Raw genomic sequence first — 13,293 nt, forward strand, 5'->3', positions numbered from 1 at the left:
AAACTAAAGCTGTCTGTATATATATAAAAAATAATATATAGTTATAGTTCTTACCTTTTCCAAAAGTAGGAGGGCTGAGCCTGTAAAATACTGACCATGGCATATCAAGAACCTGGGAAACAAAGATTACATTGTAATATAATATATTTAAAAACAAACAAACAAAAAAATGTAATGATAGAGTCAGCAGGAAATTATTCCCCTTACATTAACAGGTGTTTTTAAAAATTTGGGATTTTCCTGCTTTAATTTTGAAACATATCTTCGTTATGTTTTGTATTGTTGATTGTCATTTATGCTTAGAAATATCTACTTATATATGCTTAGAGTTTTATAATTAGTTGTAGATTGGTAGAGGTTTGATCCTTGATAGTCTGCAAACTTCGTGTGCATTAGAGAGCACTCTGGGAGCATGGGAGAGGTCGTACCTTCTCTTATTGTTTTATGGTAGGATAAACGTGGCTATATCTGTTTTAGGCTAAGTGCCTTTTGTTTAGATGAACTGCTGGACTTCCAGACCAGCAGGTTTAGGGAAGTCATTTATGGGGTCACACTCTGACCCCCTCCCACACACACAGGCAAGGTACTCTTTGTGTGTACACGTCGTATGTTAATGAACCTATGCATATTCATGTAACCTCAATAAAAGAGCAGTGTTACGGGGGAGCGGACGAGAGCAACTGGGGTCAAGCAAGGGAATGGCGCTTGTCCGGTTCTCTCCCGTGCACGAGAAACATGAAGAACTTTGCCTACTTCGTGTCTTGCTTTGCTGTGTAATTATATTGTCTTCAACGTTCCAGCGAATAGGTTCAAGCTACAAACCTATCATCTTCATTCACATAAAGTGAATGTTAGTTCAGTTTTAATTTCTGGATTTATAAAAAGAGCTGAGCCCCCTTGGTTCATTAATTTGCATTTTACCTTCAGAACCACCTCCTTTGGTCTTGCCTCCATCTCTTCCTCCCACGCCTTTGCCTTAAGTGTTTGATCATCCTGCAGATTCTCCCAGCCGAAAGGCAGCCGCCAGGGATTCTCAAACAGCTAAGAGTAGAAGACAAGAGTCGCTCATTACAAACTGTATGTTTCATCAGAGCCCGTCTATGTAATATAGAGTACTGTGCAACAGGGGCATGAGCTGCTACTAATTTCTTGATTTTGTAAGGAAAGCTATGAACTAAATGTAGGAATTAATGTGATACTTGTGATATCAGTACACTGGAGCAACAGCCCAAATAAAAATATAATTTCAGCTACATCACTGTCGCTTATACTAATCAATGCAGTAAATAATAACTTGAAACCTCACCAGTGTGTGCACAACATGTTTTCGGGAGTTTAAGTGTGGCTCAATCAAGGACTGACAGACACACTCCTGACAAGCAAAGCATATGTAAAAAGGCTCTGCATCAACTTCTGTGGTAATGCAGGACACAATCAAGGTTGTACCTAAAAGAAAAACAGAAACCAAAAAACAAAATTATATCAAACATTTTTCAAATCTACCGTATGAAAACACAGCGAGCAAACTTACCAATGGCTGGCTGTTTTTTCTTGAAGCACTCCATGACATACAAGTGTAAGTGAAGGAAAAAGTGAGCTGTGATAAAGAGAATGAATTGAGCAACAGCAGAAGGCCATGTGTGACTTTTCTAAAATACAACTATACAAATATGTGAAAATAATGAGTTCCGTGATAGCAAATCAAATACGTATGTGTACCTTTTTTCTCATAGCCTTCAATTCCTTCTGTTGTAAGAAGAAAAGAAAAAAGTTAAGATCTAATTTGAACTCTTATTACACAAAACATGAAAAAGAAAAGTACCTTCAAAGAGTTTCCACAACATCTGGAGAAGATCAAAACAGAGTTTTTACTACACGTTTAATTAGCAAATCTCCAAAAACAAAAAAAACACCAAGAAAATCAAAACAGTCACTGTACCTCCCTGTGTCTTGGATTTGACAGATGATTGAGATATTGAGATATGTTTTTCAACGTCAGACCGCAGTCCTGTTGCAAAGAGACAGATGTGAAACAAGACTGTCCAGACAGTCGGTGCATTGGAAATTTAATTTTTTTTTTTATTTAAAAAAAAAAAAAAAAGCAGCCAGCGGTACAGCAGCAACATCAAGGCTATTAAGGACAAATTATCACCTGACACAGCAGTTTACATCTTGGGCAGTATGAGCGCAGCTCTGAAGGTACGCTTGCAGGGGCCGACTCATTTTTGACAGCATGATACTCTGAAGAGAGAGTATTGTAATGACATTAAAACCTTCAAAACACTTTTTTATAGGACATAAAAACATGGATTTTCTGTCAACTGATTTCTTTAATGAACTTGTTTTGGTGAATTTTTGGCAGGTCCTAAATTTTGTCTTCTTTAGACAGTGTGTCAGTTTATTATACTAACTTATTATACTGCCATTTTACACGCGTGTCCACCTTAGTGTGTGTCTGTGGCCCACATTTAGGTGAAGCGGTGTGGCAGCTCGATTGGTGCTGATATAGTCTCAGTGAGCCAACTGTGTGGTTTACGTTCTTAACTATAACCAGTTTTCACTTAATTAGAAGTACAGATGCACTGCATAGACCAGAGTATTGGGACAGACCTGTCATCAAATTCAGGTGTTTTCAGTTGCATTGCCACAGCTGTATCAGATCAACTGATTAGCCATGCAATCAAACATATGAACACTTGTGAACGAACAGGGCGCTTTCTGGAGCTCACTGGATTTGAACGTGGTACTGGAATAAGAGGAACTTGTTACAGCTGGTATGCTTGGGAAAAGTCTTCCCTGCTAGATATTCAGCTGTAAATTGTGTTGTTGCAAAGTGACAGCATTCAGCATTATTGGTAAAAAATGCTTTTCTGTCACAGATTTGCTCTCATTTTCCTACTGATACAGAGTATACAGCATTCAGATAGAATATATAGAGTAAAATTACAAATAGTCATATCGGCTACAGGTAGCTGAAAACTCTACACATGTACAGTAACAAAATATACTTTTACTTCAATTTGAACATCTTCAAGTTTGACATAGCTGTGCTGAACACAGCAGTTACTCAAGTCTGATAACATAAGACTCCCTGATACATTACCCAGCTTCTCCCCTGGTTTGATGGCTGGTTTCAAGCTGCACTTCTTGATATATTCCAGGGTCGTCAAAGCTACAAGATCAATTGGCACAACATTACTCTACACTGCACTAAAAAGCCAGTTTGTGCAGATGAATAAATCCTAAACCAAGGTTTAAAATTAGACACCCACCTTCTGTGTAGCTTTTAAAGTTTACGGACTTGAATTCAGCGGGCTCCAGGCTCACTTGCTACAGCAACCAAATAAATAAAATTGTATTTTCACATTAAGAAAAATTAACGCCTCCAATCATCTTAAAAGCCTGAATAGAAACCTCACATATACATACTTTCAAATCATTTTTTCCATGAATCTTCTCCGTCTGCTTTGCCAAGTCAAGCATCATGGATTCAAAGGAGGGATTGTACAGCGAGTAGCACTCTTTTGACAACAATGTAGAGGGATGCCACACTTTCTGCAAAGACATTCAAAGTAATTTACATATTACTCCCCACCTTTCTACAATGAAGGCCAAACATGGCTGTTCTTACATATCGTTACAGAGTTGCAGGAATGACAGAGCACCACAGGTACATTCATATGGGGGAAGAAAAAAAAAAAAGTACACTCAATCGAAATAACCCATTTTAATAATATCCCATTTTATCTGCACAAGAAAATAATGGCTGTTCTCTGAAAAATCACATTAACCTAGATGCAGTAATTCAAGCAAGTTAGCGCGATAGATATTAACACACACACACACACACACACACACACACACACACACACACACTAAATAACCAAACCGGCATGTCCTTGGACAGTGCACGCAGGCACAGAAAAAAGGAAACTCCCTACCACCCAGCCAACCAGAGATTCAAACCAATGAACTTTGTTACACAGCACTCACTTCCCCACCACTCTGTCTTGTAAATCTTTCTACTGACAGTGAAGTCATTCAGATTGGCCTGAGGCTTTTAACCCACTTTTCATCAACTGGCTGCCACAAGAGCAGATCAACCGATACAAAACCTCCAAATTTCATTGCTAAAAAGCAACTCACAGTCCTTGTATCTACATCAGAAAGAGACGACTGCACATTTGATTTGTAAAGGAAGTATGCTGGGAAAAGCCTTCGTTTTAAAAAGCAAGTACACTTTAAGTATAAACTATAGTTTACCAGTGAACGCAGGCAAACATAGACAAATCAAAGACAGAGTTGGTTACCCATCATAGTAACAGTAAGTCGTTTAAAGCAGAGGAACCTCATGAACTATAAAACTGAAAACGTGGTAAAAATACAATGGACTGCCTCTGCCTCATGGCTGGGCATGTGGCAGATGTAAACACTCTAAGAAGTGTCTCAAAGATAAGAGACTGTTGTGGAACGGTCTGGTGAGTGGAGTGCAGCTGGGCTGAGAGGCAGAGCTGGAAGGCAAAGACGAATCCTCTGGACACAGGACAGGCAAATGCTTGAAATCTGCCTGAAGATGCTCCTCTAAACGGAGGTCACGGACCATATCACCCTCTGGAGCCAGAAGGCGGCTGGCCATGTGAGACGACACCTGCCATCAGTTTTGCTCCAACGATGCTGAGGACAGGTGAAAGTTGGAAGGGACACAAAGGAAGGGAGGATTTAGGAAGAGAGAGAGTTGAGATCCAAAAGGGACAGAATCTTTTTGGAAGGTTTCATGCAAATAGTAGTGGAAGCATTCCCCATATAGGGGATTCCTGGGAATTATGAAGGGAAGCTGAAAGGTTCTTTGCAAGCTGATAAAAAGGAAGCTAGCAGGCTGGAACCAACAAACTGGAGGCTCGGGGCTTGACTGGAAAGGAGACCATCGTTGGCTTCAAAAGTCACTGGAATATTCCAAAATGAGCACAAAAGGCACCCATCTGTCACATGCGGGTATTCTAAAAACCTGAGCTTAGAAAAAATTACCAATACAGTGGGCTTCAGTTTGCGTTGAATCTCTTCAGGGATGTTAATGCTGGAGAAGAGACTTCTCCTTGAAGACAGCATCTTCTCGGCTCTCTGCAGGAGCAATCCACGGTCCGCTGTATCCATTGTTTGCCAAATTGTTCTGTGACCAGCTCAGTTCAAACAGACGACCCACATGCAATTCCAAAAGGAACTTAACAAAAAGCGAGCTTCTCTTTCAGAAAGCTGATACAAAAACCACTTGGTCAAGTAAAACATAGCAAGAGAGCCAAAAGGGAAAACAAAACACAACAGGTGAAAACAAGTAATCCCCAAAGAAAACCAACACCAAACAGGAACACACAAGGAAAAAAATCTGAACCAGGAATCGCTGGAAAGTTTGAGTACTGAATCATACACAAACAATCCAGCAAATGAGATGGGCAAATCAAGAAACTTATACACAGGGGGGGCTGATTGGATAATCAACCACATGTGTGAAAGATACAAAAGCAGGAGTAACCATATGTAGACACAAAGGGTAAGGAATTTACAAAATAAAACAGGAAGTCGTTTGAAGTGATGTCACAGAGGGACACAGAGTGACTTTGGTGGGTGGAGGGAGTGAACCAAACATAAATAAAATCTGAAATCAAAGCCTAGATTTCAATCTCAAGCAAACTGGTGCCAAAGTGGTTGACACTACCGCGAAGCAGTCGCAAGAAGATCTTTCTGATGAAGAGGGTATTATTGACCTCTGAGGTGGAAAAAGTGTGCTTAATTTCTTTTATTAATAAATTTATATCTATTGATCATTTTGCTGACTGACTGAAAGAGTCTAGCAGTGATGTTCAAGCGTACCACAATTAGGTCCAGGAGCTGAATCAAAGAATCGTATTTGCTTGACGTAAAATTGTAAATAAATAAATAAATAAATACTGTCATCACCCACCCCATAGATGAATCTTTGTTTTTCCAGTGGTATCACAAATTCAATTTCTTGATGCATGCTCAATCATCCAGGTAAGTAAATCACCAAAGGTTGATTCTGTTCATCTGGACGTAGCGTTTTCAGAGGAAGAAACGTTTCGTCACTTATCCAAGTGACTTCTTCAGTCTCAGCTGACTGCAGGTTTCTCCAATCTTATAAACAGTACATTTGCACAATGACTGAAGCCAGCCCACTGAAGGAACAATGGGCTGGGAGGTCAGTTTCTTCATCAATAATTATGCAAATTCTCACAACCATTGATCAACAACCACTGATCAAAGCCCACTGATCAATGGCCATGAGTACCATTCACAAACCAAGTGTGTTTCCTTTTGGAACGGTCTTAATTCCACCTACTTCACATACAAGTGTCAGTTCTACAGGCAGAAACAGGTATGTGGATGACACCTGGGTGAAAATCAAATCTCAGGACGTACCACATTTCACGGATCACATTGATGTGTCGATCCACCGAGTTAAATTCACCAGGGAGGATATGAAAAGTGGCAGGTTAGCCTTCTTAGGCTGTGAGATTTCCATCAGTAATGGGGGACCTCTAAAAGCTGATGTGTACCGTAAACCTACACATACAGATCAGCATTTAAGGTTTGACACTCATCATCCACTGGAACATAAACTGGGTGTCATTAGGATGTTACAACATAGAGCGAACACCATCCCCACAGACACAGTGGCCAGGGAAGAAGAGGAACCTCACACCAAGAAGGCCCTGAGTAAATGTGGTTATCCCAGCTGGACTTTTGTCAAAGCTGGGAAGGCACCAAAAGAAAGCTCCAGCCAATCCAGGAGAGAAGGACAACCGCTGCCAAAGCGAAAACCTGTAGTGATCCCTTATGTTAAGTCTAATTGTTGAATGTGTCACTGTGTTTCTTAAATTTGTAAAGTTATAGTTCAATCTATAGGATCAAGACATTCCTTTGTCTCTGACCACCTCTCCAGCCACTCCATGCTGGGGGAGGTTTTATCACAAGCACATCCCTTGTGAAGATTCTGTTTGATGTTAATTCCTGCTTTTATGATCCTTTTGGTGAGCAGGAAGTCACGCACACAGAGACACACGCACACACACAGTACCTTGTCTTTGTAACCAAGGGGGGGTGCTTTTGCTGTGATGTGTATTGTAACAGTTGTCAATAAAAAGGCGACGAGGACAGCTGCTCTTTGAAGGATTTGGGCTAGAGATAGGTGAGGAGTGTGAGCTCAGTGTGAGTCAGTCTTGTAGTTTAATTTGAAGATGAAGAGTTTGAAAGTCTGCATGATGACGCATCCACTCATATCTCAAATCTTAACTTCCCATTACATTAGCCCGACTACTTCAAATCATCTGATTGCCTTCTGAACAACTCAGCTGAACTCTCAAACTGTACAATTTGAAATCCTCTAAGTTACAACTCATCTCAAGCAATTAACTTAATTAATATGGTCTTTGATGCCACTGCTACTTACAAAATACCAAAAGATGTGGTCAAAGCTCAGGACGTGTTTGATGATCACGTGGGCGCCGACTGTTAGGCCGCAGAGCGTGCAGAGGTAATGCTTCTTCTCATCTGCTCCGACACAAACGCACTCGACGAGGTGCTGCATGCCTGTAAGATCACGATGACACAGATAGTTTAGAGGAGAGGGAACCAGTTTGTCAAACTCTGCCTCACTGGTATGTCAAGGATGAAAAAAGAGATTGTTAATCATGCTGTTGAAGTGCTCCAAAAAATGAGCATTCTTTTACTTGAGCAAATGAATGAATGCGTTTATTTGAAAACAAATATGGCTTTGTTATTTTGGCGGTTGTTACTGACCAAGAAGCGGATGCTTCCTGTTGCTGTCTTTCTGGTAAGCCAGGATCGTCATCTTCCCTGGCTTGAAAGCTAAGAGGGAAAATGATTAGATTCAAGTGATTAAACACTGACTGAAAGACAGTAATAAAGAGTAAACGTGAACAGATATATATTTGGTAAATAAAAGGTGCCACAACAAGATAAATGACAAAGCTTTGAGTCATAATATGAAAACAAACCACGTAATGTGGCTTAAACATGATATGTGCGATACCATGAAGAGTGTCAGACTAGCCACAAAACAGACTTTGTGGTGAAGATGATTTCTATTGAGAAAAACCACCTCTGAAAACAGCAGATGGCAGCAGTTGTGATTCTAATTAAGCAGATGTTAAAAGACTGAATTCACAACTTGATTGATCAGTGAGAAAAAAAAAAAAAGTGCACAAACCTTGAATCAGCTTGAGAAGCTTCTCATTTTCACCTAGAGTGAGCATCACTGCAAAGAAGATTCAGATCATTTTCAGCAGTGCAAAACTAAATAAAACTTCACACAAACACTACATGGATCGATCTTATACCTTCTGAGTAGGTGCTGCTTTTAAGCTTTTCCATAAGACGATCAGGTAAATGCAGCATCTGCAGAGAGAAAATGCAGAATATAACTGTAGAACTGAACAGTAGCTATAAAAAAAATAAAAACACTTTTGTGATCAGCCTGCATTTCTTAAGATATTTCCGTATACCAGATAAAAACAGAGTGATCCACCTGATAGACAAACAAACCAATTTACCTATTTTTTTTTTTTTACTAGAAATCAAAAGGGTTATGTGCTGGATATACAGCAACTGACACTTTATTAGGCATATCTTGTTAGTATCAACTTGCCCCCTGCCACTGCAAATCTCTTGGACAAGTCTGTATAAACCCTAGAGGCGGTCATGTGGAAAAATCCCAGCAGATCAGCAGCTTTAAAACATCTGAACTAGCCAGTCTGGCACCAGCAACCACACCATATGTTCTGTCACTTAAATCATCTTTCCTCCTCATTCAGATGCTCAGTTTGAACTTCAGCAGGTCATCTTAACCATGTCTACATGCATAAATGAACCGAGTTACTGCCATGTGATTGGCTGAAGAAATACTTGTGCTAACCAGCGGGTGAACGGCTGTACCTAACAAAGTGTCTCATGAGTGTAGCTCATGTGGAATTGAACAAATTATTTTACTGTTACAATATAATCTACAGCATTAACAATATAACAGCTAGCTTTAAGACGGCATTAAGATGTCTAAACATACAGGCACATATTAACCTTTATTTCAGGTGCAGTTACAACTATTTTTATACACACCCTGCAGTTTGTGCTTCTTAAAGAGTTGAAGCTCAGCCAGTTAATTGAAGGTCAGAAGCTTCGTCCAGACGATCTATTGTGTAAGTGACTTAGAGCTACGGAAGGATTGCCTACACGCTTACAAGACACACGTGCCATGTTATTCATTATCATCTTTTATTTGTTTATATCCTTTTTATTAAGAGGTCATGAGTTTAGTTGGCGAGGTGAGACAGAGTGCATTTGAGGTTGACACACACACACACACACACACACAGGACGTGTGGTAGGACGTGCATCTGATGTTCCAGAGATAAGCGAGAGCAAGAAGATCTACAGGAAGCACCTGACGTGGAGACGGAGAAAATGTTCTTTTCAAATGTGTCAAAAGTCGTCAACAGAACATTTGTGGTTTTGAAACTTATGCATGTGTTGTATCTGCTTGACGCAAGAGGGGGCGTAATAATACCCCGATGCTATAAAACAACTGCTTCTGTATTGTTAGGAGGAGATCCATGCTGATTGTGTGACAGCGTTCATTAAAATCATTGTTTGACCCAACCCTCCTGGACCAGTGTTGTTTTGCATCCCTCCTCAATATCTGAAACCGTAACACTCATGATAAGTTTACTTCCACGCTTAAAATCGCCCATCTCCAATCTGGTATATGAATCCTCCTACATTACTTCCGCACGCACGCACACGCGCGCCCACACACACACACACACACACACACACACACACACACACACACACACACCTGCAAGTCCATAGACGCTTCTTCTTTTACTCTGTTTTTGAGTTCAGTCTCTTTCATTTTCTTGCTGGGGATCCAGGAGAAACTCATTGCATTGGGATCCATGCAATTCTTATCAAAAAGCAAAAAGTTTGAATTAATCTTACAAATTAAACACTAAATATTCCTGCTTTATATTTTATGTTGTTCAGTACTCACAATGTAGTTGCTGTAATGGTCCATAGAAAAGAAGTGCCTTAAGACATCACTAGGTAAACTCTTCTCACCACAGATGTGACACAAGTAAAAAGAGGTCCGCGCCTCTGGACTGAAACACAGACTCAGCGCAGACAAGCCTGAAAGAAAGTCAATTTGAAACAGGACGATTACTTCAAACATCAAACAAGCTCTTTTGTTTTAAACAGGCTGATGTAATACAATTTCACATTCATCTACATCTAGGTGATAAATCCTATGTTTGTCCAGTAGTATAAAACTTAAGATTTAGGTTCCTGAACTCGCTTAAATGCTGCTACAGTAATGCGAAAGGCAAACAAGTGTAAAAATCAATGACGATTTACTTTTAATACCCATATAGGGGCTAAAAAGACAGTAACAGATTACATTAATCTATATTGTGCTGCACATATAAGCACTCAAGTGTGTCTTGGTCATCAGCTGATTCTGCCAAGATGTCTCCCAACTAAAATCCTTCCCAGAGAACACTACTATATCTCTCGCATGAATTAAAATACATTAATAAAAGGTTCCTCCAGTTCTTATGAAAACTCAACACTCACACATATTTGCATGAACTTTCATATAAAAATCTCTCTAAAATGGCGAACAAAACCCAACACCCACAAATCCAAACCTGTAGAGCAGGGTAGGTGTGATAGGTTTGTAGCTTAAACCTATTCGCTGGAACGTTCAAGACAATTCAACTACACAGCAAAAGCATTGAACACCAAGTAGGCAAAGTTCTTTGTGTTACTCATATATGAGGGAGAGAACCACGACAAGCGCCGTTCCTTCGCTTGACCCCAGTCGCTCTCGTCCGCTCCCCCGTAACACTGCTCTTTTATTGAGGTTACATGAATATACATAGGTTCATTAACATATGACGTCTACATACAAACAAAGAGTACCTTGCCTGTGCGTTGTGTAAGTGTGTGTGTGTGTGTGTGTGAGTGTGTGACCCCATAAATGACTTCCCTAAACCTGCTGGTCTGGAAGTCCAGCAGTTCATCTAAACAAAAGGCACTTAGCCTAAAACAGACATAGATACGTTTATCCTACCATAAAACAATAAGAGAAGGTACGCTCTCCCATGCTCCCAGGATGTGGTGTGAATGCCAGAACACTCTGGAATGCACACAAAGTCTTTGCAGACTATTAAGGATCAAACCTCTACCAACATGACATTGATTATACAACTCTAAGCATATATGAGTAGATATTTCTAAGCATAAATGACAATCAACAATACAAATCTAACACACTATGTCTAATGGGATGTTTGAGGCAATTCTTTTTTTCTGGATCCACAAAAATGATATGAGGTACACCTTTGGCTTTAAAAAGCAAAAAGACATGTCAAAGTGAAAGAACGGACTACCTTAAGCTTCCAATAAATAGGGGAGCCTTCTACACACTGCTTTTTAGAACTTATTTAAAGAAAAAAAAATGACAAACTTCAGACAACCACATCATCAGGACCATAGTAAGCCTTTAGTTGCTAGTTCCAGTGCAAAAACTCTACACATTGCACAGCAATAAATACAAAATAAAAACACTTAACACCAAGAAGGAAGAAAAAAAAACTTACCAACATTCTGAAACGTATCTGAAAAGAGGTAAACATTAAAATGAAAAACAGAAAAGATGAAAATGTATAATAGATCAGAGTTCACATGAACACTAATGTCAGGTAAAAACTGAGCATTACCATTTGGGAAAAGCTCTTTCAGTTTCTGTGGGTAAAGAACAGGAAACATGCAGAGATGGTTTATTATTACTTAGGTAAATGTGGGGACTGTCTTATTACACTGTACCACATTTAACTAATCTTCTCACTCAAATTGATTCTCCTTCTCCTCCTACAACATTAGCAGAGTCAGACATAACTGGTGCATTAGTGCTGTTAGGCAGTGAGAGAGATACTCCCTACAGCTTATGACAAAATTTAATCCGAAGTGATTGATGGCCCTAATCATGACCTTTTGACCTCCCCCCTCCCCCCCGGAAGCGAGTAATGACCGTGACGAATTGCATCCGGAGAAGGGGGGGCGGGAACCCCCCGACATCCGGAGAAGGGGGGGCGAACCCCGGAAGCGCGCCATCTGTCGCTAAGCGTGTCGAATTGCATCCTGAGAAGGGAGGGGGGAAACCTCCGGAAGCGCGGCACCTGTTGTTGGGAAAAAAAGAAAAAAAGTTTTTAGAGGGAGGAGAATAAAAGCAGAGAGGAGGTCACAATTTCTAAGACACAGACGCAAGATGGATTTCCTTCTGCAGCCCAGCAGCGCTCCTGTGTACTTGGACGGCGAAGAAATCTGCTCTCCCGAAGAAGGCTTTGAATATGACATATTCAAATACAGCATATTTACTATGGAAGGCCTCGATCCGGAGCTTATGACCCTACCGGAAATACTCCGGAAGTGTCTAGTCATTTTCAGACCTGATGCGTCATGTTCCCTAAGCATGAGGGGAGGGGTATGGTTGCTGGGGGGAGATCAGAGAGGGTTCCTGAAGCACAGCGGTGATGCAGCAGTTGACTCTGTGCTGTATAGAGAGACAGAGCGGCAGTTAGTTTTCCGCAAACTCATAGTTTGAATTCTGTTTCAATATTATGACAATTTTCTCTGTATTTATTTATTTATTTTTTAACAATAGCGGATGTAATTTTACTTTCTTAAGATGCACCGGCGCTTGTAATGGGAATAAAGAGTGACTTCCTGTAGAGAACTGTTTCTTTCAATAGTATTTTATTTTCCTATAATACAGACGCAGTAAAAAAACCTTTAAGATGATCTGCCTAGCAACAAATTGCATTTTTAGGCTACACCATAGCTTGTGATGAAAAGAAGAACTTTCTATCCGCTTGTAACCTACAGGCTGCCTATGTGTAAAAATGAATAAATATCCCTTAGTGAATACTACTTTTCCTTTTGAGAGACTGAAAAACAAACCATAATTGCCGTGACAGGCGATCTTGTTACACACACACACACACTCACACACTCACACACACACACACACACACACACGCTTGCATAGATAAACTCTGAATATAGTAGTGGGACTTCAGCTGTTTATGTAACTTACTATCTTAAGACTTTTGTGTCTACAATAATTAGTTTCCTTGGAACCAGATCCGTACCTGTTAATAATTCTCCACTGTACCCATGGTTCAGAAAATTACAGTCAGCCTG

At 40.1% G+C, this 13,293-nt stretch overlaps 1 protein-coding gene and 1 long non-coding RNA gene across 2 annotated transcripts in view; both read right to left on the reverse strand.

The window, feature by feature from the left end:
- The window catches only part of LOC102290664, a gene marked incomplete in the record, with an annotated part of 38,564 nt that extends 27,583 nt beyond the window's left edge, over nucleotides 1-10,981 (reverse strand). The window contains 17 exon segments of the mRNA XM_005917376.3: nucleotides 55-112; nucleotides 922-1,041; nucleotides 1,307-1,446; nucleotides 1,532-1,597; nucleotides 1,720-1,746; nucleotides 1,823-1,844; nucleotides 1,940-2,008; nucleotides 2,153-2,241; nucleotides 3,104-3,172; nucleotides 3,273-3,330; nucleotides 3,430-3,555; nucleotides 7,463-7,602; nucleotides 7,813-7,881; nucleotides 8,243-8,290; nucleotides 8,373-8,430; nucleotides 9,887-9,994; nucleotides 10,082-10,981. Of these exon segments, the coding sequence (XP_005917438.3) occupies nucleotides 55-112; nucleotides 922-1,041; nucleotides 1,307-1,446; nucleotides 1,532-1,597; nucleotides 1,720-1,746; nucleotides 1,823-1,844; nucleotides 1,940-2,008; nucleotides 2,153-2,241; nucleotides 3,104-3,172; nucleotides 3,273-3,330; nucleotides 3,430-3,555; nucleotides 7,463-7,602; nucleotides 7,813-7,881; nucleotides 8,243-8,290; nucleotides 8,373-8,430; nucleotides 9,887-9,994; nucleotides 10,082-10,261 (1,447 nt within the window).
- A 390-nt stretch (nucleotides 10,982-11,371) lies between these two features.
- On the reverse strand, nucleotides 11,372-11,972 carry LOC121814192. The gene is made up of 3 exons (XR_006054181.1): nucleotides 11,811-11,972; nucleotides 11,691-11,708; nucleotides 11,372-11,436 (listed from the first exon to the last, which is right to left on the reverse strand). It is a non-coding gene; the product is annotated as an uncharacterized LOC121814192 (long non-coding RNA).
- Nucleotides 11,973-13,293: the final 1,321 nt, after the last annotated feature.

The sequence above is a fragment of the Haplochromis burtoni genome, unplaced genomic scaffold (genome assembly GCF_018398535.1).
Source record: "Haplochromis burtoni strain Fernald_Lab_line unplaced genomic scaffold, NCSU_Asbu1 Contig_25, whole genome shotgun sequence".
Taxonomy (NCBI): Eukaryota; Metazoa; Chordata; class Actinopteri; order Cichliformes; family Cichlidae; genus Haplochromis; species Haplochromis burtoni.